Raw genomic sequence first — 24,526 nt, forward strand, 5'->3', positions numbered from 1 at the left:
CCCTCCCTGCATATGCACCCAAAAGAAGCAGCTCTTTAAGCAGTGGTGAGGAGTGGTCAGCAATATGGACCTCTGATTTTGTCTTAGAAAAAATGCACTCTAGTGATGAAAGCTGGGAAACCTTATCAGGAGTCGAAGAACAGCCAACTGAACCAAACAGCATTAGTAGCAGCTTGGATGAAGAATCTTTTCAGCACTGCTTTACTGTAGGGTATGTAAAACACACTTCAGTTATCTTAACTTTTCTGCTTTTCAATTCTACCTTTTCAGAAATGAAAGTTAATACTTATTCTTTGCATTCAGCCACCAGCCCCTTGTAAAATTAGTAATAAAGAATAATGGACTGGATTTTGCTGCCTTAAAATGATACAAGGTGTTGGTGGGAGCACAGCTAGAGAGTATTGTATGCATTTTTGGCCTGCGTAGCTAACAAAATAGATAATTACCATTAAGTGAGTGCATTATGGGCTCACAAGATTGATTCCTGTGATGAGACTAGTAATACAGTGGGGAATCTACAGGTTGTCAATATTATAACAGTCAATATTAATTAGCATTTAGAGAAATGAGTGATCTAATTGAAACATGCCAAGAGTTAGCACTTCAGAGGCAATGAAGATGTTTGTCCTTGTTGGAGATTCCAGAACAAGGACTTGTGGTTAGTGATATTTAAGATATAACATATTTAATATTGATATGGATGCAATTTTAGCAGAGGGAGTTTAGTGCTGAGTGTGTGGGAATGGTGAGCCCATAAAACAGAGAAAGTTCAGTATTATTAGATACTAATGAAATGCCCCAGGGAACGGATTTCAATGTTGATTGCCTATTATTTACAGTCTGAGTTGTACAGCATGGGAAGAAGCCCTTCCACCGAACCAAGATGTTCAGATGAGCTAAAATAAAAGACACAAATGCTGGAGTAACTTGGCGGAATAGGCAGCATCTCTGGAGAGCATGGATAAGTGATGTTTTGGATCGGGACCCTTCCTCAGACTGATTGTGGGATGTGGGATGAGGGGAGAGGGGGAAGAAGAAAGCTAGAAGGGATGTGGGGTAGGCCAAAGGCTGGCACATAGTAGGTTGATACAGGTGAGGGTTTTTTTGATAGGCAGATTGATGATAAAGGCCAGAGATCAAAAGACAAAATGTGAGACAAAAGGATTGAACATTTGTGAATTGAAAGCTAGAGCAAAGAATGTAGGGGGAGGGGGAGGGGGGGGGGAAACAGGTGCAAGTGTTTCAGGTAATTTCCAGGTTGGGCACAGGAAATTAGGAGGGAGTGGGGGAAGGGACGGTTATGTAGTGGTTACCTAACATTGGAGAATTCAATGTTCATACCATTGGGTTTTAAGCTACCCAAGCTTATGAGGTGTTGTTTTTCCAATTTACATGTGTCCTCACTCTGGCAATGGAGGATGCTCAGGGCAGAAAGGTCAGTATGGGAGGAGGAGTTAAGATGGCTTGCAACCGGGAGATCTTGTAGATCTTGGCGGACTGAGCAGATGTTTGGTGAAATGCTTGCTGCATCTACGCTATCTCGTAGATCTGGGGGCCACATCGGGGAACACCGGATGCAGTAGATGAGGTTAGAGGTGGTGCATGTGTACCTCTGTTCTGCCTAGAAAGTATGCTGGAGTCTCAGAATGGAGACAAGGGAGGAGGTGTTACATCTGACAGTTGCAGGGTAAAGTACCTGGGGAGGGAGTGGTTTGGATGGGAAGAGATGAGTGAACCGAGGAGTTGTGGAGGGAGCAGTCTCTGTGGAAAGGGGTGGGGATGGGTACTGGTGATGGGATCATATTGGAGGTGATGGAAATGTGGAATCATGTGTTGGATGTGGGGACTATTCAGGTGAAAGATGAACACTAGTGTGAGAAAAAAAACTTGAGCGTTTAATTGTCTTAGGTACCAAGAATAGAATAAAGAAATTTCTTGCTGCAGTTTAACTTGTCCGTAAACGCAATAACATAGCGATGGTGTACAACAATCAAAAGTAACATGAATTAATAACCATAATACTAGGTAACCATAATAGTGCAAAATCCGAAGTCTGTAATGCAACCAAAGACACACAACACAAGTTCAAAGTTGCTCAGTTTAGTGTTGTGCAGTGTTCAAAAACCTGATGGTTGCTGGCAAGAAGCTGTTCTTGAACCTAGAGGTCATGATTTTCAGACCTCTGGGGAGGTCAGGACCTGTGATTGAGTGGGCAATGTCTACCACTGTCCCTGATCTCTTTTATTACTGGCAGGTTTGAGTTGCTGAACAAGGGCATGATGCAACCAGTCAGTAGGCTCTCTACAGTATACTTGTAGAGGTTCAATGGAGTATTTGGCGACGTACTGAGTCTCCTCACTCTCCAATGGGAGTAGAGGCATGATGAGCTTTCTTTGTGATTGCATCAGTGTGCTCGGCCCAGAACAGATCTTCAGAGATATGCACACCCAAGATCTTGAAGTTGTTGACTCTTTCTACGACTGTACCTTTTGATAAAGTCAGTTTTGTGGATCCTGGCTTTCCCCTCATTTTCTTTGTCTTGCTGAGCAAGTTTGATCTGGCACCATTCAATCAGATTTTCAATCTCCTGCACTCTGATTCATTGTTACCCGTTATTCGTCCAACAACAGTGGTATAACAGGCAAATTTAAAGATGGTATAGGAGCTGTGTCTAGGAGTATGGGTGCAGAGGGAGTAGAGCAGGGGACTGAGTACATGGCCTTGAGGTGCTCCTGTGTTGATTGTTATTGAGGAGGGAGTCCAGCCTATCCAGTCTCTCCTTATAATTCACACCCTCCATGCCCGGTTACAATCTCATAAATCTTTTCTGCATCCTTCCCAGCTTAATGACATCCTTCCTGTAGCTGGGTGACCAGAAAGCCGCATAATATTCCAAGTGCGGTCTCATCAACGATTTGTATAGTTGTAACATGAGGACCCAATCCCTGTACCCAATGTTCTGACCAATAAAAAACGCATGTCAAATGCCGCCTTCCTGCCTTGTCTATCTACTTGCCATTTTCAGGGAGCTATGTACCTGTACCCCCTAGGTGTCTGTTCTACAACATTCTCCAGGGCCCTTCCATGTACTGTGTAAATCTTGCCCTAGTTTAACTTAGCAAAATGCAACACCTTGCTCTCATCTGAATTAAATTCTACCTGCCATTCTTGGCTGATTTCACCAGTTCATTTTGTTCCTGTTGTAATCTTGGATAACCTTCACTGTCCACAATACCACCAATTTTAGTGCCATCTGCAAACTTTGTAATCATTTTATCTACATTCTCATCCAAATTGTTAATGGAGTTGTCAAACAGCGGTGGACCCAACACCAAACCCTGTGGCATAACACTGATCACAGGCCTCCAATCTGAATAGCAACCCTCCACTACCACCCTCTAATTCCTACTATCACTCCAATTTTGTATCCAATTTGTCACCATGCCCTGGATGCCATGTGATCTTACCATGTGATCTTGCCTTCCGTATTAGACAACTGTGGGACCTTATAAAAGGCATTGCTAACGTCCATGTAGACAACCTCTACTACTTTCCCTCGTCAATCCTCATTGCCGCCTCTTTAAAAAATCCCAAAGCAAATTGGTGAGTAATGGTTTCCCCTGCACTAAGCCATGCTTACTATCCTTATTCAGTCCTAGAAGATCCTTTTCCTCAGAATCTGCACCTATAACATTCCCATAGTTGATGTTGGGCTTACCAGCGTATAGTTCCCTACTTGACCTTGCAGCCGCTAAATAAAGGCACAACATTAGACATCCTCCAGTCATCTGGTACCTCACCTGTGACTAAAGATGATGCATATATCTTTGCCAGAGCCCCAATAATTCATTCCCTTGCTTCCTAAAGTTTCAAGATACATTTGATCAGGTTCTGGAAATTTATCCACCTTAACATGCTAAAAGACTACTGGCATCTCCTGTTTGGTAATGCAGATATATTCCAAGACATCGCTATTAATTTATCTTAAATCCTTAGTTTCCATGATCTTCCCCAAGTTAAATGCAGATGAGAAGTATTATTTTAAGACAGCTCCATTCTTGGGTGACTACATCGATCTATACTGCTGGTGAATTTGGAGGATTTTGTATAAACTGTGTACTGAGGCTGTACTTTCTATGTTTTTTATGTTGTAAAGGCATCTGGCACAAAGAAAATTCCTGTTAATATTAGGCTGAAGGGCCTGTTCCTGTGCGGCACTGTTCTATCCTTTCTAAGGCCTCCTCTTTCTGTTTATGTTCTTATAACTTTATTTTATTTCAGCAGAGAACCAACCTCTTTGGAGGAAGGAGAGATTCCCTGGGTGGCATTTAATGAAGAAAGCAATAGCTCTAGTAGTAGCAGCAGCAGCAGCACTGATGAGACTGAAGGGTTAGGTCAACTTGGGCATTCAGGACTTATAATTCTGAATGATAGTAACAATTTTGAAGATGATTCCAGCATAAGTGAAGACTTGGATATGGAATGGAGGTTGGTGATTAAAAATATATTTTTTTATTGGTTTCTTATGCAGCTGTTATGTGTATGTGAAGATTTTTTCAGGTTCACATATAATCTGGCATCACATAGTTAAGCTCTTGGAGCATTAGAGCTGTACCGCATGGAAACAGGCCATTTGGCTCACCCTGAATATGCTGACCAAGTTGGCATATTGGGCTAGTCTCATTGGGTTGCATGCGACCCATTGCCCTCTAAACCTTTCCTATCCATATCTTGGAAGGACAGCCAGGGAGAAGTTAAATATTATGGTAAAACTGATGGGCTGAAGTGTGTTTATTTCAATGAAGTGAGTATAGTGTGTAAAGGCAAATTAACTTAGAGCCTGGATCAGTGCCGATGACATTGTCGTTAACAAGACTTGGTTGTGAGAGGAACACAACTGGCAGGCCAATGTTTCAGAGTTTTGATATTATAAATGTGTTTGAGAGGGAGATAAAAGAAGTGGAGGAGTTACTCTTCTAATTGAGAATGTCATGGTGACACTCATAGGACACACTGGAGGATTAGTCTGCTGAAGCAATGTGGGTAGAGCTCAAAAATAAGAAGGGCACAATCAATCAATGGGGATTGTACTTTAGACTCCCCAGTAGCCAGTGGGAGATAGTGAAACAGACATGTAAAGAAATTACGGAAAGATGAAAAAGTAAGAGTGCTGTCATGGGCTACTTTAACTTCCCCAATATTGACTAGGACTTACATGGGGCAAAGTCTTAGATGGGGAAGAATTTGTTCGGTGTAGTCTTTCAGAGAGTATCTTTGAACCACCTAAATAGGAGGTTATCAGAGAGACTGAATACTAGCAACTGGACCTAAAAACTAACTGCTCAGTGGTCAGGCAGAATTTATGGAGGTAAAGGAACAGTCAACCTTTTGTGTTGAGGGCCTCCATCAAACCTGAGAATGCAGAGGGGAGATAGCAGAGGAGAAGGGGAGAAAGAGGTGAGATGGAGGTGTGAGACAGTTGCTGGCAGGCGATAGTTGCTGGCAGGCGATAGTTGGAACCAGATGATGGGCAGATGAGACCAGGTGGGGGAGGTGAATGCAACTGGGTGATGTGGTGGTGGAGGGGAAGAGACAAGATTGGAGGAGGTTTTATGTGACTCTGTCTGGCCTGGTTAGGGTTGTTTGGGTCCCTGGATGATGGAGGGGAGGGGGGGCTACAAGGACAAGTGTTCCACCTCCTATGGTTGCAGGAGAAAGTGCCAAGGATGGGGTGGTTGGGTAGGGACAAGTGAAATTGGGAGTCACAGATAGAGTGGTACCTGCAGAAATGGGTGGGGTGAGGATGGGAAGATGTGACTGATGGGGGCTGAATTATAGGGAGATGTTGGGCAGCCTAGGACTTTATTCCATTGAACGTAGGAGACAGAAGGGTGATCTTGGTGAAATGTATAAAATCATGAGGGGAATAGATAGGGTGAATGCATAGACTTTTTCCAAGGATAGGGAAATAAACAATTAAGGTCAGAGGGTAGGAAAATAACTCCAGATGCTGGTTCAAATCGAAGGTAGATGCAAAATACTGAAGTAACTCAGCGGGTCAGGCAGCATCTCAGGAGAGAAGGAATGGGTGACGTTTTGGGTCAACACCCTTCTTCAGAGGAGAGGGCGGGACAAAGATAGGATGTAGTCGGGATGTCAGGGGAGGGGGCGGGACAAAGATAGGATGTAGTCAGCACAAAATGCTAGAGTAACTCAGCAAGTCAGAGGGGATAGGTTTAAGGTGAGAGGAGAAAGATTTAATAGGAACCTGAGGGGCAATGAATGTTTTGACACACGGTGTAAAACCAAAGAAAGCTGGATCCGGTGATGGTGCATTTCTTTGATTTCTTGTAGATTTTTGACAGTGGGATAGATCGGTTATTGAGACTTCATGGAAATCTTATTTGATATCCATTATAATGATTGTAAAATCAGGTTTATTTTTGACTGGTTCTTTGCTTTAATGCTTAGTTTCATATTGGTTGTCTCATAATTCCATTGCCATTTAAGCTACTTGATATTCTTGAAGTTTATTTAGTCACTTTGGCCTTTGAACTTTTCTATTGATTTCTCATTTCTTCCTTGTGCTATTTTTTGATCAGTTGCAAATGGATTGCATTCAAACTTTGCTATTCAGAAGTGGTATGCCAACTGCTAAACCGCATTGTTGTTTTTCATATGGCCAAATGCCAACTGAGCAGTTTGTTAAGTACAAAGGAAAGAAATTGGAAGCGTGCATGCATGAAGCACAAATAACCAATGTAGACCTGTCAGGCCAAAATTAATTGTGTCCTGTATAATTGCTTGGCCAAACCCAGATTTGCAATTGGCTTATGAGACTATTTTATGGTTCCCTGACAAAATGGTGAGAGTCAACTACCTATCTGCGAACTACCCAAATTCTGTATGTGCATATTCCGCCAGGTGCTACACAAAAACAGGAAATGAGTACTGGTGCAAATTCCCACATCTCATCTCCAGCTGCCTCGCTAGAGTTTGATACTAATGGCAGTCGGTGCCACTTTTCTGTGATATCCTTTTAGATAGCAGCCATGTAACACTTTTACCTGCATATTCAAGAACAAGAATATCAGAACATGATGTTCCCTTGTCTAGTTCACCAAATAGATGGTCTAATCACAACCTTAAAGATATAAATTTAATTTTCTTGTCTGCAATGGATGATGCTTCTGAACTGTGATACAAATTGAAACATTACAGAATTTACATCACTACAGAGTTTTAGATGGGTATATTAATGTTTTTCTTCCTTTCTGCAGTTTTAAATTCCTGCAGACCAAAAATCAAGACTGTTAGCTTCCAGAAAACCCAAATGACCAGATTTTGAATGTGTATTGTAAAACAGTTAAATTACTGATGGATATTCTGTTTTATAGAAACACTTTTGAATGAGGTAATTTGTTTCTTTCTGGCAGCTGCTTGTGATTCGCAAAATATTTGATTATTTTTTTAAAACATTTCCTTTTGCTGGAAAAGATTTTTCAATTTCTAGAGCAGGAAAAAAATATTGACCTTGCTCTTAATTTTTGAAGTATGAAGGCCCCAAAGTTAATAATATAAATTATATTATTTTTAAATGTTGGGCAAATGATTTCATGTTGCTTATTTCAGATTGCTAGATGAACTTGGTGAAGGGCTTGCAGCTCAAGCGATATCATCCGTTGATCCACAGCTCCTTACATTCATGGCCCTCGAAGAGCGATTGGCTCAAGCAATGGAGGTGGTAAACCTTTAATGCATTTTATGAAACCCATAAATGTCTAAATGATTACACTTTGAGAATTCTATCATTATATATTTTATTCTGCCTTTGCATATGAGAGTCCTGGAAATAGCCTTATCATTGTCACATTTACATTCAAAATGTTTTTCTCAGTGATGGTGATGCGTGTTAATGGAGTAATATTACGTTACATTTAAGCAGAAGAAATGATTAATGTGGTCCTTGCCCTTTTAATTCTAAGTATTGAACAAATCCAGTTTCACCAAATTAACAAGGCACTTCTAAAATAATGGAATTGTATTAATGTCATCTTTCATGTCTTTGTGGTAACATCCTTATGATATTTGAGTTTATCATTGGACTTGGATTTGGGAAGAGTACTCATTGGCATCTACATCCAATCTCTGTATAGTGTTCCTTGCCCTCTACCCTTAAGCCCACATATGTTGTACTTGTTTTAACAGTCCTTGCAACAACGACAGTTAAGCACTAACCAATATCAGGACTACTTTAAACTGGGTTTAAGTATGATTTGAAGGATGGATGAAATAAATTGTGACAAATCCTGCTACCATCCAAAGGACAACAACCAGAACATAGAAATAACTGAATGGGAGGAAATCTGAAATGTATGATGGATTGAAAATAGTCATAGTGTCATACAGCATGGAAACATGATCTTCGGTCCAACCTGCCTCATCTACACTAGTCCCACCACCCTGCACTTGACCTATATCCCTCTCAACCTATCCTATCCATGGACCTGTCCAAATACCTCTTAAATGTTATGATAGTACCTACATCAACTACCTCTAGCAGCTCGTTCCATATACCCACTACCCTTAGTGTAAAAGGTTACCCTTCGGGTGTGCTTTTTGTTATAGAAAAAACAGTTTTATAAATTGAGGATGTGTTGCCTAAAGAATCAGTGGCATGATAACAAATTCACAAATCAGCTGTTTGTAAATCAAGGGGTGCCATACTGAGAATTTCAGTTGTATATTTTCAGCCTGTTTGAAGAGTATTGCATACTTTGTAAAAGCTGACCCATCCACCCTTTACATTTCACTCCTCTTTTCTTACCAGACATCCTTTTGTCTCCTTTTCACTTTTTGTCATTTATTCCACCCTTCTGCAAATCACACACTTTCTTCACCTGAATCTACCTATCACTTGTCATGCTTTGTTCCACCTCTTTTCCAACTTTCTCCCCTCTACTCTACTTAGTCTGATGAAGGGTTCAGATCTGAAATGTCACCTGTCCATTCCCTCCATAGATGCTGCCTGATCGGTTGAGTTCCTCCAGCACAAATGTCGCTTGTTTTAGAGTGGTCTAAATTCAATGGAAGATCGATGGGATGGTTGAGAGCTTTGGGAGGAAACATAAACATAGATGAGAAATTCAGTACCAAGTAATCTGAGTGTTGTAGTAGTGTTACAACACAAAAACTAGTCTTTTAGTTCCATAGCTTCCAGTGTAGTAGATTGAAAGCTGAATGAAAATCAATGAAGGTATGCCTAAAACATTCCATAATTTATTACAGAATTAATATTTGCTGAAAACATTCATTAAGATGGGAGACACAGAACTGTAGATGCTGGTTTACAAAAATAGACACAAAGTACTGGAGTAACACAGCGGGTCAGGCAGCATCTCTGGAGAACACGGATTGGTGACGCTTTGGGTTGCGACCCATCCTCAAGACAGATAGCAGCTTAGTCTTTCCCTTGCATTGCTCTTTATTCTTCCAAAAATACATATATCAGTAACCTGACAAATTTGAGTAATAGAAAGAGATTCCTTAACATTTTATTGGTCCCGTTACAATCTAGATGCTGGAATATGAAAATAGCACCTTATCTGTGCTGTGTATGTGGTGTTTGCACATTCTCCCTGTGACTGCATGGGATTCCTCTGAGTGCTCCGATTTCCTTCCACATCCCAAATATGTGTGGGTTTGTAATTTAATTGGCCTTTGTAAATTGACCCTGGTGTGTATGGAGTGGATGCGAAAGTGGGATAACAGATGGAGTGTGAATGACGGATTGGTCAGCATGAACGTGGTGGGCTGAAGGGCCTCTTTCAATGCTGCATCTTTTGATCAATTCAATAAATCATTCACTGCTTTGAGGATATGTTTACTTTCAATTGAGTTAACATAATCTCTGGGGAAACTGGTTTCTGACATGATTTAAAAGGCCAAAATTGTTGTACACATTCTTGGTAAGACCAGATTTTAGGGATTTGTGCTGAGTATAATTTATAGTAGCCATTTTACAATGGTGGTTTATTGGGTCAGGGTATGTAATGCTCCAGACTCTTAAGCATTCATAGATTTTATTTTGTTTATATCCATATGACCTTTTACGAGAAGGAAACCCTTTATGCCATTGTGTTCTGTGCTGATCAAAGAACCCTACCTTCTTTCATTTGGTCATAATTGTTCTTGGGGCTTCAGGTTATGCGTCAAAGATCCCCGTTTCCAACGTATGCAGAGTCTTATCAATATTTGAAATATAACTAATATTTGGACAGAAGTGATTAGTGTGAAATTTGAACAAGGAAACATTTGATAAAGATTTAAATAATGTTATATAAGTGAGTTTTCTTTTATTTCCTATTATTTGAAATATTTATCCTGCAGGGTTGCTCTTAGCCTGCCTGATAAGCATACAAATGTACCAAATTTACTCCAATTTTTGCAGATGTTCAGAATTCTGGTGCAGAGATGGAAAATGTTGAGCCCACTTGAGTGTGCTCATTCAGCCTCTTTGGGCATGTTCTCAAACAGTTTTTGGTGTTCCACTGCACTGATTTTATTGACAAATTGAATGCATTGGTTTCATCAAAACTAAGACATTCGGTCAAATATATGTGAAGTAACCAGTTTAAAATCTGTTTGAAGGCTGCTTTGGCACATCTGGAGTCTCTGGCCATAGATGGGGAACAGGCTCCACCTCCAGCTCCCAAGGAAACAATTGAATGCTTACCACAAGTTCCAATCACTGAAGAACATAATGGTAGGTCATATATGTATGTTTGTTTAATCATTTAATGCTTTAACCGCATTCTGATATGATCTTGGGTCATTGAGCATGGGGACTGAATTAGTTGAACCTGAAAGGTGGTGTAGCAATAGGCTTTTGTTTGTTAGAAGACAACTTGCAAGGAAAGAAAGAGTTGGCATGGGACGGTTACAAGCAGCTGGGTTCAAGAGCATCTCTGGAGGTATTTCAGGAACTAAGGACCATACTTAAGAAGGAAATATAAAGGGCAAAAATGGGTAGGAGATAGCTCTGGCAGGAAAAGAGGGTAACTGGAGAGAATAGGGTCCCTCAGAAACCAAAGCTGTCATCTCTATGTGGAACCGCAGGAGATGGGTCTGAATGAGTATTTCTCCTCTGTTTTTACTGTGGGAAAGGACATGAAGACTGGGATTGAGTTACTCCAGCATTTTGTGAATACATCGATTTGTACCAGCATCTGCAGTTATTTTCTTATACTATATGAAGACTGGGAAACTTGGGACTGTCAATAGAGAAGTCTTGAGGACAGTCGAAGTTATTTATTTACAAAATGCTGGAGTAACTCAGCAGGTCAGGCAGCATCTCAGGAGAGAGGGAATGGGTGACGTTTCGGGTTGAGACCCTTCAGACTAATGTCAGAGGGGCTGGACAAAGGAAGGATATAGGTGGAGACAGGAAGTTAGAGGGAGAACTGGGAAGGGGGAGGGGGAAGAGAGGGACAGAGGAACTATCTAAAGTTGGAGGTCAATGTTCATAACGCTGGGCTGCAAACTGCACAAGTGAAATATGAGGTGCTGTTTCTCCAATTTCCGGTGGGCCTCACTATGGCACTGGAGGAGGCCCATGACAGAAAGGTCAGACTGGGAGGGGGAGTTGAAGTGCTCAGCCACCAGGAGATTCAGGTTGGTTAAGGTGGACTGAGCGAAGGTGTTGAGCGAAACGATCGCCGAGCCTGCGTTTGGTTTCGCCGATGTAAAGAAGTTGACATCTAGAGCAGCGGATACAATAGATGAGGTTGGAGGAGGTGCTGGTGAACCTCTGTCTCACCTGGAAAGACTTTGGGTCCTTGGATGGAGTTGAGGGGGGAGGTAAAGGGACAGGTGTTGCATCTCCTGCGGTTGCAGGGGAAAGTGCCCGGGGATGGGGAGGTTTGGGTAGGAAGGGACGAGTGGACCAGGGAGTTACGGAGGGAACGGTCTCTGCGGAACTCGGAAAGGGGAGGGGATGGGAAGATGTGGCCAGTAGTGGGGTCCCGTTGTAGGTGACGGAAATGTTGGAGGATGATTTGTTGGATACGCCGGGGTGGAAGGCAAGAACGAGGGGGATTCTGTCCTTGTTATGAATGGGAGGAGGGGGAGCAAGAGCGGAGCTGCGGGATGTAGAAGAGACCCTAGTGAGAGCCTCATCTATAATGGAAGAGGGGAAGCCCCGTTTCCTGAAGAATGAGGACATCTCTGATGCCCTAGTGTGAAACACCTCATCCCGGGCGCAGATGCGGTGTAGACGGAGGAATTGGGAGTAGGGGATAGACTTTTTGCAGGAGACAGGGTGGGAAGAAGTGTAGTCCAGATAGCTGTGCGAGTCAGTGGGTTTATAGTAGATGTCAGTACCTAGTTTGTCTCCTGTGATGAAGATGGTGAGGTCCAGAAACGGGAGGGAGATGTCGGAGATAGTCCAAGTATATTTAAGGGCAAGATTGGAAATTGGAAGTGAAGTGTATGAAGTCAGTGAGTTCTGCATGGGTACAAGAGGTAGCACCAATGCATCTGCTTTCTTGAGGACAGTCTGTATTACAGTTGAGGAGCTGCTGGATGTCCCAAGGCATATGAAGGTCATAAATCTCCTGGGTCTGATCAAATATATCCTAGAATACTGGGAAGCTAAAGAAGATACCTAGGATAGATTGCAGGTGCCCTGGCTGAGATAAATGGATCATTATTAGACAAAAGCAAAGTGTCAGAAGACCGGAGGCCAGCAACATAATCACTGACGAGTCGCACCCTGGCCACTCTCTCTTCTCCCCTCTTCCATCAGGCAAAAGATATATGTGTGAAAACGCACACCTCCAGATTCAGAGACAGTTTCTTCCCAGCTGTTATCAGGCAACTGAATCATCCTACCACAACCAGAGGGCAGTCCTGAACTACTGTCTACCTTATTGGTGATCCTCAGACTTTCCTTGATAGGACTTTGCTGGCTTTACCTTGCACTAAACGTTATTCCCTTATCATGTATCTGTACACTGTAAATGGCTCAATTGTAATAATGTATTGTCTTTCTGCTGACTGGATTGCACGCAACAAAAATTATTCACTATACCTCGGTACATGTGACAATAAACAAAACCGTAACTGACATTGGCCTTCAGTCAGGATATATTACAGAAAAATGTTGGTAGTTATGTTTAGTTTTAGTTTAAATTTACTTTAGTTTATTTTTGTCATGTGTACTGAGGTACAATGAAAAGCTTTGTTGTTGCAAGCTATCCATTCAGTGGAAAGAATATACATGATACAATCAAGCATTGACAGTGGCATTGACAGTACTGATACAAGATAAAGGGGATAACGTTTAGTGCAAGGTAAAGTCTGATTAAAGATAGTTCGAGGGTCGCCAATGAGGTAGATTGCGAATCAGGACAGCTCTCTAGTTGGTAATAGGATGGTTCAGTTGCCTGATAACAGCTGGGAAGAAATTGTCCCTGAAACTGGAGGTACTATCCCCTTATCCTGTATTGGTACTGTTAATGTATCTGTCAATGCTTGATTGTAATGTATAGTCTTTCCACTGACTGGATAGCTTGCAACAAAAAAACTTTTCACGGTACATCTTGTACCTGTTGCCTGATGGGAGAGGAGAGAAGAGGGAGTGACTGGGGTGAGACTCATCCTTGTTTATGATTGTGGCCTTGCCAAGGCAGCATGAAGAGTGGAAGGGGTACATGGAAGGGAGGTTGGTTTGTGTGATGGTCTGGGCTGCGTCCACAATTCTCTCCTATTTCTATTCTCTCCTATTTCTTGCGGTCTTGGATAGCGCTGTTCCCTAACCCTGCTGCGATGCATCCTGATAAAATGCTTTCTACGGCGCATCTGTAGAAGTTGGTGAGAGTTGTTGGGGACATGCTGAAGTTCCTGTCTTGTACAGAAGTAGAGGCTTTCTTATCCCATTGGTTCAATATGGCTGGTCCAGGACAGGTTGCTGGTGATACTACAGTTGTACAGTTACAGTTGTGCAAGAGGTGGGTGATGCTGCATTTGGAGTATTATGTTCAGTTTTGATCACCTTGCTATAGGATGGATATTGTCAGCTGGAAAGAGTATCAGGATATTGCCAGGCCTCGAGGGCGTGAGCTGTAGGGAGAGGTTGGGCAGGCTATGACTTTATTCCTTAGATCGCTGGAGGCTGAGGGCTGATCTTATAAAGGTGTTTAAAAATCATGAGGGGAATAGATAGGGTAAATGCACAGGATCTTTTAACCAGAGTAGGGGAATCAAGAACCAGAAGATGATAGTTTTAGGTGAGAGGGGAAAGATTTAATAGGAACCTCAAGGGCAACTTTTTCACAAGGTGGGTTTATGGAAGAATTGCCACAGGAGGTAATTGAGGCAGATACTATTAACAATGTTTAAAAGACATTTGGACAGGTGGATAGGAGAGGGCTAGTGGGATACGGGCCAAATGTGAGCAGGTGGGACTAGTGTAGATGGGGCATCATGGTCAGCGTGTGCTGGTTTGGCCGAAGGGCATGCATGTGCTGTATGATGCTGTGACTCTATAACTGCTTTTCTATTGTGAAGACCTGGTCTAGGAACTGTTCTCATAATTATCCTCTCATTATTGAAGCACTTTGGAAAATAAGGTTGCTAAGGTTGATAGTTTAATTTGTTGTGTGTGAGTAATAATGGGAAGGGCACCCTTCGAGTTATCTCGAATTGTCCTTCATTATTGGTGTAAATCTTATGGGGCTAAAAGCCACTAAACATTATTCCATTATGTTTCTATACACTGTAAATGGATCGATGGTAATCATGTATTATCTTTCTGCTGACTGGTTAACACGCAACGAAAGTTTATTGTACGCGTGACAATAAACCAAACTAAACTATAATGCTTTGACTACTTTTGTGTGCTTTGGTTGCAATGGCAGTATTTGACAGCACTGTGCTTTGCATTATACTTGAGATACTGCAGTATGCCTATTCTTGTATATTGGTGGAGGCTGCAGAGAATGGAAATGCTATCAAATTGCTATTGGCTGAATCTAATACAGATCCTTGATTTTTATTGAAAATGTATGACAATTTATTACTTGCCTTGCCCCTTTCTAAAATGGGTGGGATTGTATAATTGAGTTATCAATGCCAAATTGCAGTTGTGTGCAGAAATCGCCTGTATTTGTATCTTGTGAAAATAAATTTAAGAATATTCTTGCTAACACACATGTCCTGTGTTAGTAACTTCATGTAGAGCCTTTCTTCAGTTCTGCTGTCTTTGATCTGTGTTCTAATGTATGGATATTTTACTTTTGACCTCTAGGCCTGGAGCAATCCTGTGTTATCTGTTGCAGTGAATATGTGAAAGAAGATTTGGTAACAGAATTACCATGTCACCATCTGTTTCATAGGCCATGTGTAACTCTCTGGTTACAGAAGGTATGTTTCTCCAACCTTTCATAAAACTTTAATATAGAACATAGAGCGAATAAACACTGGGTTCTTGGCACAATGGGCAATGTTTGTGCCAACCATAATGCAAATTTAAACTGATCTCATCTGCCAACACATTACTCCAGCCCCTGCCTGTTCATGTACCTGTCCAAATATCTCAAAGGTTGCTGTCATAACTGCCTCCACAACATTCCCTGGCAGACCACTCGAGGCACCTACTACTCTCAGTGAACAAACACTTGTCTTGCAAATCTTCTTTAGACTTTCCCACTCTCACCTTAAATCTACTCTCTAATCCAGTCAATGTCCAGCAGAACCTCTTGCATCCTCTACAAAGCATCTATGTCTGTTCTCTAATACCACAACCAGAAATGTGCACCTTATTCCAAATATGGCCCAACCAATGTTTTATACAACTGCAACATGACTTCCCAACATTTATACGTTTCATTAATATGCTTTTAAAAAAAACCCAAGATTTAAAAAAAAACCATTTGTGCATGATTGTGCCTCAGTGGAGGGTTTCTATCTATGGAGGGGAATGAATTGAACATTAACAAATGTTAAGGATGCTGAAGACCTGAAATTAGTACTGTCTAACTAGTTCCAGCATTTTCTGTTGGTGTACCAAAAAGCTAGCAATGTAGTTTTGTTTTCGCAAGAAAATAGAGTAATTAGTAGTATTGTGAGACTGACATCAAAGTTCAAACGCATGGAAGAAGGGGTACATGACCCAAACAAGGGAAAATTGACTGAACATTTATTTGAGAAGGAGCCTTCTAGTATAATCATGGGACAAGACTGTGTTTTAAGAATAATGATTTTTAAATCTTCAAAATAATTATTAAAGGAATGCATTTTTTTAAATCATTTTTGTTACAGATATCATGTTGAATACTCCGAAGGTATCACAAAATGCTGGAGTAACTCAGCAGGTCAGGCAGCATCTAGGAGAGAAGGAATGGGTGACGTTTCGGGTCGAGACCCTTCTTCAGACTGATGTCAGAGGGGCGGGACAAAGTAAGGATATAGGTGGAGACAGGAAGATAGTGGGAGAACTGGATCGTTTCGCTCAACACCTTCGTTCAGTCCCCCTTAACCAACCTGATCTCCCGGTGGCTGAGCACTTCAACTCCCCCTCCCACTCCCAGTCTGACCTTCCAGTGCCATAGTGAGGCCCACTGGAAATTGGAGGAACAGCACCTCGTATTTCACTTGGGCAGCTTACAGCCCAGCGGTATGAACATTGACTTCTCCAACTTTAGATAGTTCCTCTGTCCCTCTCTTTCCCTCCCCCTTCCCAGCTCTCCCACTGTCTTCCTGTCTCCACCTATAGCCTTTCTTTGTCCCGCCTCCCTGACATCAGTCTGAAGAAGGGTCTTGACCCGAAACATCACCCATTCCTTCTCTCCTAGATGCTGCCTGACCTGCTTACTCCAGCATTTTGTGATACCTTCGATTTGTACCGGCATCTGCAGTTATTTTCCTACATGTTGAATACTGTCAATGTTTATTTATAGTTCATAAATTGTCTGGATTTGCTACTTTTGATTTCTCTTTTACCTTTCACGAAAAATGACCTATTTTTCTACATTTGTCCACAATCATATACATCCCAACACTTTTGGAAAATCCACAAAAAAATTTAATAATCTCACTGATGGAAAATATCTTCATTTTGAAAATATGGGGATTTGTGTTCAAAGGCCAAAAAGGAAATTTGCTTGCTTGCCAGATACAAGGCCAGTAAACAAATCATCGTTGGTAAACTGCTTTTCTCCATTCGGTTTGCTAGATTGTTTCAGTTTACATCCATGCATGTTAATATCTGCTGCAGAAATTTCTGAATTCTTAATCCCACTGCTCTTCAAATGACAGAATTTTACATTTCTAAAGACTTGTCTTTTTTTATCATTTACAATAGACAATAGGTGTAGGAGTAGGCCATTCAGTCCTTCGAGCCAGCACCACCATTCAATGTGATCATGGCTGATCATTCTCCTGGGCAGTGTCCTGAGAACATCGACTTCTCCAACTTTAGATAGTTCCTCTGTCCCTCCCTTCCCCTCCTCCTTCCCAGATCTCCCTCTATCTTCCTGTCTCCACCTATATCCTTCCTTTGTCCCGCCCCCCTGACATCAGTCTGAAGAAGGGTCTCGACCCGAAACGTCACCCATTCCTTTTCTCCCGAGATGCTGCCTGACCTGCTGAGTTACTCCAGCATTTTGTGAATAACTCAATCAGTATCCCGTGCCTGCCTTCTCCCCATACCCCCTGACTCCGCCATCCTTAAGAACTCTATTTAACTCTCTCATGAATGCATTCAGAGAATTGGCCTCCACTGCCTTCTGAGGCAGAGAATTCCACAGATTTACAACTCTCTGACTGAAAAAGTTTTCCTCATCTCTGTTCTAAATGGTCTACCCCTTACTCTTAAACTGTGGCCCCTGGTTCTGGACTCCCCCAACATTGGGAACATGTTTCCTGCCTCTAACGTGTCCAACCCCTTATTAATCTTATATATTTCGATAAGATCCCATCTCATCCTTCTAAATTCCAGTGTATACAAGCCTAGTCGCTCCAGTCTTTCCTGCCATTCCGGGAATTAACCTAATAAACCTATGCTGCACGCCCTCAATAGCAAGAATATCCTTCCTCAAATTTGGAAACCAAAACTGCACACAGTACTCCAGGTGTGGTCTCACTAGGGCCCTATAAAACTGCAGAAGGACCTCTTTGCTCTTATATTCAACTCCTCTTGTTATGAAGGCCAACATTCCATTGGCTTTCTTCACTGCCTGCTGTACCTGCATGCTTCCTTTCAGTGACTGATGCACTAGGACACCCAGATCTCGTTGTACGTTCCCTTTTCCTAACCTGACACCATTCAGATAATAATCTGCCTTCCTATTCTTACCACCAAAGTGGATAACCTCACACGTCCACATTAAACTGCATCTGCCATGCATCCGCCCACTCACACAACCTGTCCAAGTCACCCTGCAACCTCATAGTATCTTCCTCACAGTTCACACTACCACCCAGCTTAGTATCATCTGCAAATTTCTGAAAGTCGAGGTACACCACATTCACCGGCTCTCCCCTGTCAATTTTCCTAGTTACATCCTCAAAAAATTCCAGAAGATTACTTATGTTCCTTAATCAATAATCCTAACAAGAAACTGAGTGAATAGAGGAGTAGAGTATATGGAATTGCATTGGCTTTACCGTCATTATTTTTTTCAGTCTGGGACATGCCCTGTTTGTCGTCACAATCTCACATCAACACTTCTGGAATCTGCTACTGCTGCTGCTGCTACATTTTTGTCAGAACCAGGAACCCCTCCTACGCGAGATGGTCCAACAATCCGATGAAGCCAGATTCTTCCCAGTGAATGTAAAGGAAACTGCACTATTTTAATAGGAGCAGAAAGTATGAAACATATGTTTGTGATTTTGTTTGTAGGCTTATTTTGTTAAAGGCTGACAAAACTGTCATACTACTGGTGAGGTGTTTAATTCTGCATTATAATTATATGTAAAAACTTCAATTAATGGTTGTACTTTTGTGACAGAAAATTAGACCTTTTTATAAATATTTTGATGGGGGTAGATTTATGAAGTGATTGCTTTGTTTTAAATGAAATTCTAAATATGCATTTTTGAAAAAAATCATGAATTGTGATGCTAATAATCATATTTGCAAAGAGCTTTTCGGCACAACTGTATGAACGTTTATTTTTTAATTTAATTCTAAAGTTTTTTGTCTTGTTTAACACACTGACTTTACATAGGGTGATGGAGCGTAAGGAAGTTGTCTTAGTTCCATGGGATAAAGTTGTTTATTTTCTTACAATGTGACCAACACAGTGATCGTAAATGAAGATGTCATCTGATATCACAACAGCATTGGGTTTTGTTTCCTCCAATAAAGTGCATCATTATAACTGTAAGCACTGCCATACTCTTGAAATTGAATGTTATTGCTAATTTGAAATTCTGGAAAGAAATAACCACGACATTTAAAAATAGAACGCACTTAATGGATTTTTGTACTTGGTTATTAGCAACATTCAATATTTGATAGATTTTTATATTAAGAGTCTTTTGAATTAATTTCCTTCCATATGTTGCATGCAAGACCACTACAATAATAAGGTTTAATGCCCAGCTTGAATATAGTATCGTTTAATTATAGTTACATTTCTGATCAGAGTTAGTTGCATACAGGGAAGTTTTCGTGATAACTTAGAAATAAAATAATTAATTTATTAACATTTCATTGCTTTCTTATGGAAAATCAAGTATTTAAAAATCACGAACAAATTTTTGGTGTTCATTTTAGGTTTTTGAGAATGTTTCCTGCTATAAATAGGTTAAAATGTCAATAATGCTTTGAAAAGGTTTATCAGTTCTTAATATAAATCTATATTACTGTGTTTACTAAAAACGCAGCTAGTGCCAGGAGGATTTGTATGATAGTGGAAATTGTGTAGATATTTTGGGCAATACGTGTCATTTCTTTATGTCAGAAGAGTGACAGTCTAATGAAAGTGCTTTATATTAAAATAATAGTGTCATTCAACATACTGAGTTTTTGATTTATGGGGTAAAGCTTTCAATGTTTTTTCTCATTGTTGGGATTTGGGTGTTGAAAGGAAAGAACAAAATTTATTTTTGCGTTGCTCAATTAAACACTGAAAATAACAGCTCAGAGTCAAACCACCTTTATGTAGGTCAGTGTTGATGAGTTCTAAATTGTGTAAGGAGAGCAGGTTTTCTCTCGCAAGTGATGTCTGCGAATCATTTGTGGTTGTATAGCAGTACAAAACTGTCATAACTGTTCATTATTGATTTGGATGACAATGGTGGTAAGCTTGCAGGTGACACCAAAATTGGTTACATAACGGACAGTGAAGAAGATTACAACAGGAAAGTCGGCAAAGGAATGGCAGATGGAACTTAACTCAGACAAGTGTAAAGTGATGCACTCTGGGAGGTTACACTAGGAAAGGACATAAATGGTGAATGATAGGACCGAAGGAACTGTTGTTCAACACTTTGGGGTACAAATACATAGTTCCTCAAAAGTGATGACTTAGCCAGCAGAAGGTTCAAGAAAGCACATGGAAATGTTTGTCTCGATTAGTTGAGAAATTGAGTGTAGGTAGTTGGGATAGTATGGTACTGTTGTTCAATTTGTTGATTAGGCCACAGATAGAGTAGTCTATGTGGTTCTGGTCATTACATGGCAGCAAACGAGATTAAGCTGTGTAATAAAGATTCACAAGAATGGATTGGAGGGCTTTAGCTGTAAGGGGAAGCTGGGACTTTTTTTATGGAGTGAAGGAGGCGGAGGCTTGATCTTAGCGATTTATAAAATATATTTCCTGTGTTAAAGCATGTTAAACTGGACGCTGTAGGTTTACAGGTGATCAGAGCGGTACATTTTTCAAAGATTAGTTGGTGTCTGCAATACACTTTCAGAGGATGTGGCAGGCAGGAACAGTAACAACATTTAAGAGGCCTCTAGACAGATACCTGAATGAGGAAGGTGTATGAATATGAAATTAATGCAGGCAAGTGGAATTAATATAGTAAGGCATGATGATCATCAAAGATGTGGTGGGTTGAAGATCCCGTTTCTATGCTAAACAACTTTATGAACTCGAACTCAATTAATCCAACACATTTGGGATTTTGGTGAAGCTAGACTGGTACATTAGATACATAGAAACAGAAAAATAGGTGCAGGAGTCCTTTGAGCAAGCACCGTCATTCAATATGATCATGGCTGATCATCCAAAATCAGTATCCCGTTCCTGCTTTTTCCCCCATATCCCTTGATTCCTTTAGCTCTAAGAGCTATATCTAACTCTCTTGAAAACATCCAGTGAATTGGCCTCCACTGCCTTCTGTGGCAGAGAATTCAACAGATTCACAACTCTCTGAGTGAAAAAGGTTTTCCTCATCTCAGTCTTAAATGGCCTACCCCTTATTCTTAAACTGTGACCCCCTGGTTCTGGACTTCCCCAATATCGGGAACATTTTTCCTGCATCTGGCCTGTCCGATCCTTTAAGAATTTTATATGTTTCCATAAGTTCCCCTCTCATCCTTCTAAATTCCAGTGAATACAAACCCAGTCGATCCATTCTTTCATCATATATCAGTCCTGCCATCCCGGGGATTAACCTGAATTTACACTGCACTCCCTCAATAGCAATAATCTCCTTCCTCAAATTAAGAGACCAAAATTGCACACAATACTCCAGGTGCGGTCTCACCAGAGCCCTGTACAACTGCAGTAGGGCCTCCTTGCTCTAAACTCAGTCTCTTACAATGAAGGCCAACATGCAATTTGCTTTCTTCACTGTCTGCTGTACCTGCATGCTTACTTTCAGTGACTGATGTACAAGCACATCCAGGTCTCGTGCACCTCCACTTTTCCTAATCTGACACCATTCGGATAATAATCTGCCTTCCTGTTCTTGCCATCAAAGTGGATAACCTCACATTTATCAACATTATACTGCATCTGCGCACTCACCCAACTGATCCAAGTCACCCCGCAGCCTCAAAGCATCCTCATCGCAGCTCACACTGCCACCCAGCTTTGTATCATCCGCAAACTTGGCGATGTCATGTTTAATTCCCTCGTCTAAATCGTTAATATATATTGTAAATAACTGGGGTCCCAGCACCGAACCTTGCGGCACCCCACTAGTCACTGCCTGCCATTCTGAAAATGACCTGTTAATTCCTACTCTTTGCTTCCTGTCTGCCAACCAGTTCTCTATCCATGTCAATACTCTACCCACAATACCATGTGCTCCAATTATGCACACTAATCTCTTGTGTGGGTCCTTGACAAAGGCTTTTTGAAAGTCCAGATAACCACATCCACTGGCTCTCCCTTATCCATTCTACTTGTTACATCCTCAAAAAATTCCAGAAGATTAGTCAAGCCTGATTTCCCCTTCATAAATCCCTGCTGATTTTGACCGATCCTGTCACTGCTTGCCAAATGCGCTGCTATAAGATCTTTAACAATCGACTCAAGCATCTTCCCCATTACTGATGTAAGGCTAACTGGTCTATAATTCCCTGTTTTCTCTCTCCCTCCTTTTGTAAAAAGTGGGGTTACATTGATAAAAGGAGTGTGGGAAACAGTGCCCTGGTGAATTTAAAGGGAGTGTAATAAACCGAACCTGATGTTTTTCAGCAAAACAGGGGAACAGGATCCTGTTGAATTTAAAACGAACATTGGGATCAAAGCTCTGGTGCGTTTAACTGATTTTTGTTATCGCAGACTTATCCCTCCAATCGACACTTAATTCTATTAAGTGATGTTAATAAACAGCCTTTAGTATTATTAGCATGCAGTCATAAAAATACAATTTTAGCTGTGAAAAAGAACTCTTTACTCTCTCAGCAGGTTAGTATATTTGGAAGGAGAAATAGAGTTAATGTTAAAGTTAAATGTCCTTTCACCCTGAACTCTGGGCAGGCAGTTAGTTGTGGAAAACTCACAGAGGAAAACAGGGTGCCCCAATGCCCCAGACCTGCTGTTTTGCTCTCAGTTTCTGCATGGAATCATCAGCCGGGGCAGCGGTTATTGCTGTTCCTCAGCTGCATCGGACAAGGTGCTCCTCTCTGTGTGGTGAGGGAGGTCTCATTGGGGTCTTGGAGATTGGGCTCCACGATTCTGACCCAGAGCCCGGGCAGTTATGTCAATGGGGGAAATAAACCCTCACTCGGTTATAGCGGACAATCAGCAATAACATAAAAAATACATAGAAAATAGGTGGAGCAGGAGGTCATTTGGCTCTTCGAGCCAGCACTGCCATTCATTGTGATCATGGCTGATCATCCACAATCAATAACCCGTGCCTGCCTTATATTGCTTGATTCGGCTAGCCCAATAACGAACACCATTCCCCCCCCCCCCTCCCCCCCCGGGTCTGTTATCACAAGGGTTTAATGTATTTGCAAATGTTTACAGATTGTAAAGTCTTGTTTAACAATATTTAACAATTTCCAGTAACTAGGTAGCCTTCCTTGATGCCTATTGGTTATGTTTGGCCTTGAACCCATCCAGATTGTGGTAATGATAGCCAAGACTAAGAGCAGCATAATTTGGAGTCCTTTTTAATGGTGTGTTGAAACTTAGTAACACTACTAATATAATGTATATTACTACCAATTTACAAGTTTGCAGATGACAGCAACTTAGTGGGCCGGGTCTCAAATAATGACAAGATGAAGTACAGGAAGGAGATGGAGAGCTTAGATGCTAACATGTTATCAAGACAACACCCTCAATATCAGCAAGCCAAAGCTAGTTTATTGACTTAAGAAAGTGAGATGGCCCAATTAGCATCAACGATGCGTGATAGAGTGCTTCAAGTTCCTTGGTGTGCATATCACCGGTAATTTGTCCTGAACCAACCACATTAAGGCTACGGCAAAAGAATGCACACCAATGCCTTCACTGTCTCAGGAAACTGGGAAAGCTCAGCATTTCTCCAGGCCATGCCAACCTATACCATGGAAAGCGTACTATTGGATTGCATTGCAACATGCTCTTGGAACAGCTCTGCCCAAGACTGCAAGAAAGTGCAGAGAGTTGTGGATGTAGCCCAGTCCATTGCAGAGACCAGACTTTCCACCATCAACTCCATGTGCACTTTGCACTACCTCAGGAAAGCCGTCAGCATAATCAAGGACCTTTTTCACTCTGGTCATCCCCTCTTCTTCCCTCTCACAATGGCAGAAGATATAAAAACCTGAAAGCTTGCAAGCACATTCCACCAGATTCAGGAACAGCTTATTTCCTGCTGTGATCAGACAACTGACTAGTCTTGCCATAAGCGAGGGCATAGTCCCGATCTTCCAACCTACCTCATTGTGAACCGTGGACTTTTCTCTAACTATAATGCTATAATATATTCTGCATTCTGGTATTTTTCTCTTTGTATTATCTGTTGCATTTGTGTATGGCTCGATTGTATTTGTGTGTGGTATGATTTGATTTGACTGGATAGCAACCAAATAAAGGCTTTTCAATGTAACTCAGCACACATTACA

The 24,526-nt window shown here is 41.3% G+C and overlaps 1 protein-coding gene across 8 annotated transcripts in view; it reads left to right on the top strand.

The window, feature by feature from the left end:
* pja2 (praja ring finger ubiquitin ligase 2) overlaps positions 1 to 24,526 on the top strand; it is a 52,448-nt gene extending 27,922 nt beyond the window's left edge. For 5 of the 8 annotated variants that reach the window (XM_078396371.1, XM_078396374.1, XM_078396377.1 and 2 more), the window contains 6 exons: positions 26 to 211; positions 4,282 to 4,488; positions 7,633 to 7,741; positions 10,651 to 10,765; positions 15,308 to 15,423; positions 18,685 to 24,525. In XM_078396371.1, the coding sequence (XP_078252497.1) occupies positions 26 to 211; positions 4,282 to 4,488; positions 7,633 to 7,741; positions 10,651 to 10,765; positions 15,308 to 15,423; positions 18,685 to 18,813 (862 nt within the window). In that variant the 3' untranslated portion in view covers positions 18,814 to 24,525. Of the gene's footprint in view, positions 1 to 25; positions 212 to 4,281; positions 4,489 to 7,632; positions 7,742 to 10,650; positions 10,766 to 15,307; positions 15,424 to 18,684 lie in introns of all 8 variants that reach the window. The other 3 variants (XM_078396373.1, XM_078396372.1, XM_078396376.1) reach the window with 3 other exon arrangements.

The sequence above is a fragment of the Rhinoraja longicauda genome, chromosome 3 (assembly GCF_053455715.1).
Source record: "Rhinoraja longicauda isolate Sanriku21f chromosome 3, sRhiLon1.1, whole genome shotgun sequence".
In the NCBI taxonomy this organism is placed as follows: domain Eukaryota; kingdom Metazoa; phylum Chordata; class Chondrichthyes; order Rajiformes; family Arhynchobatidae; genus Rhinoraja; species Rhinoraja longicauda.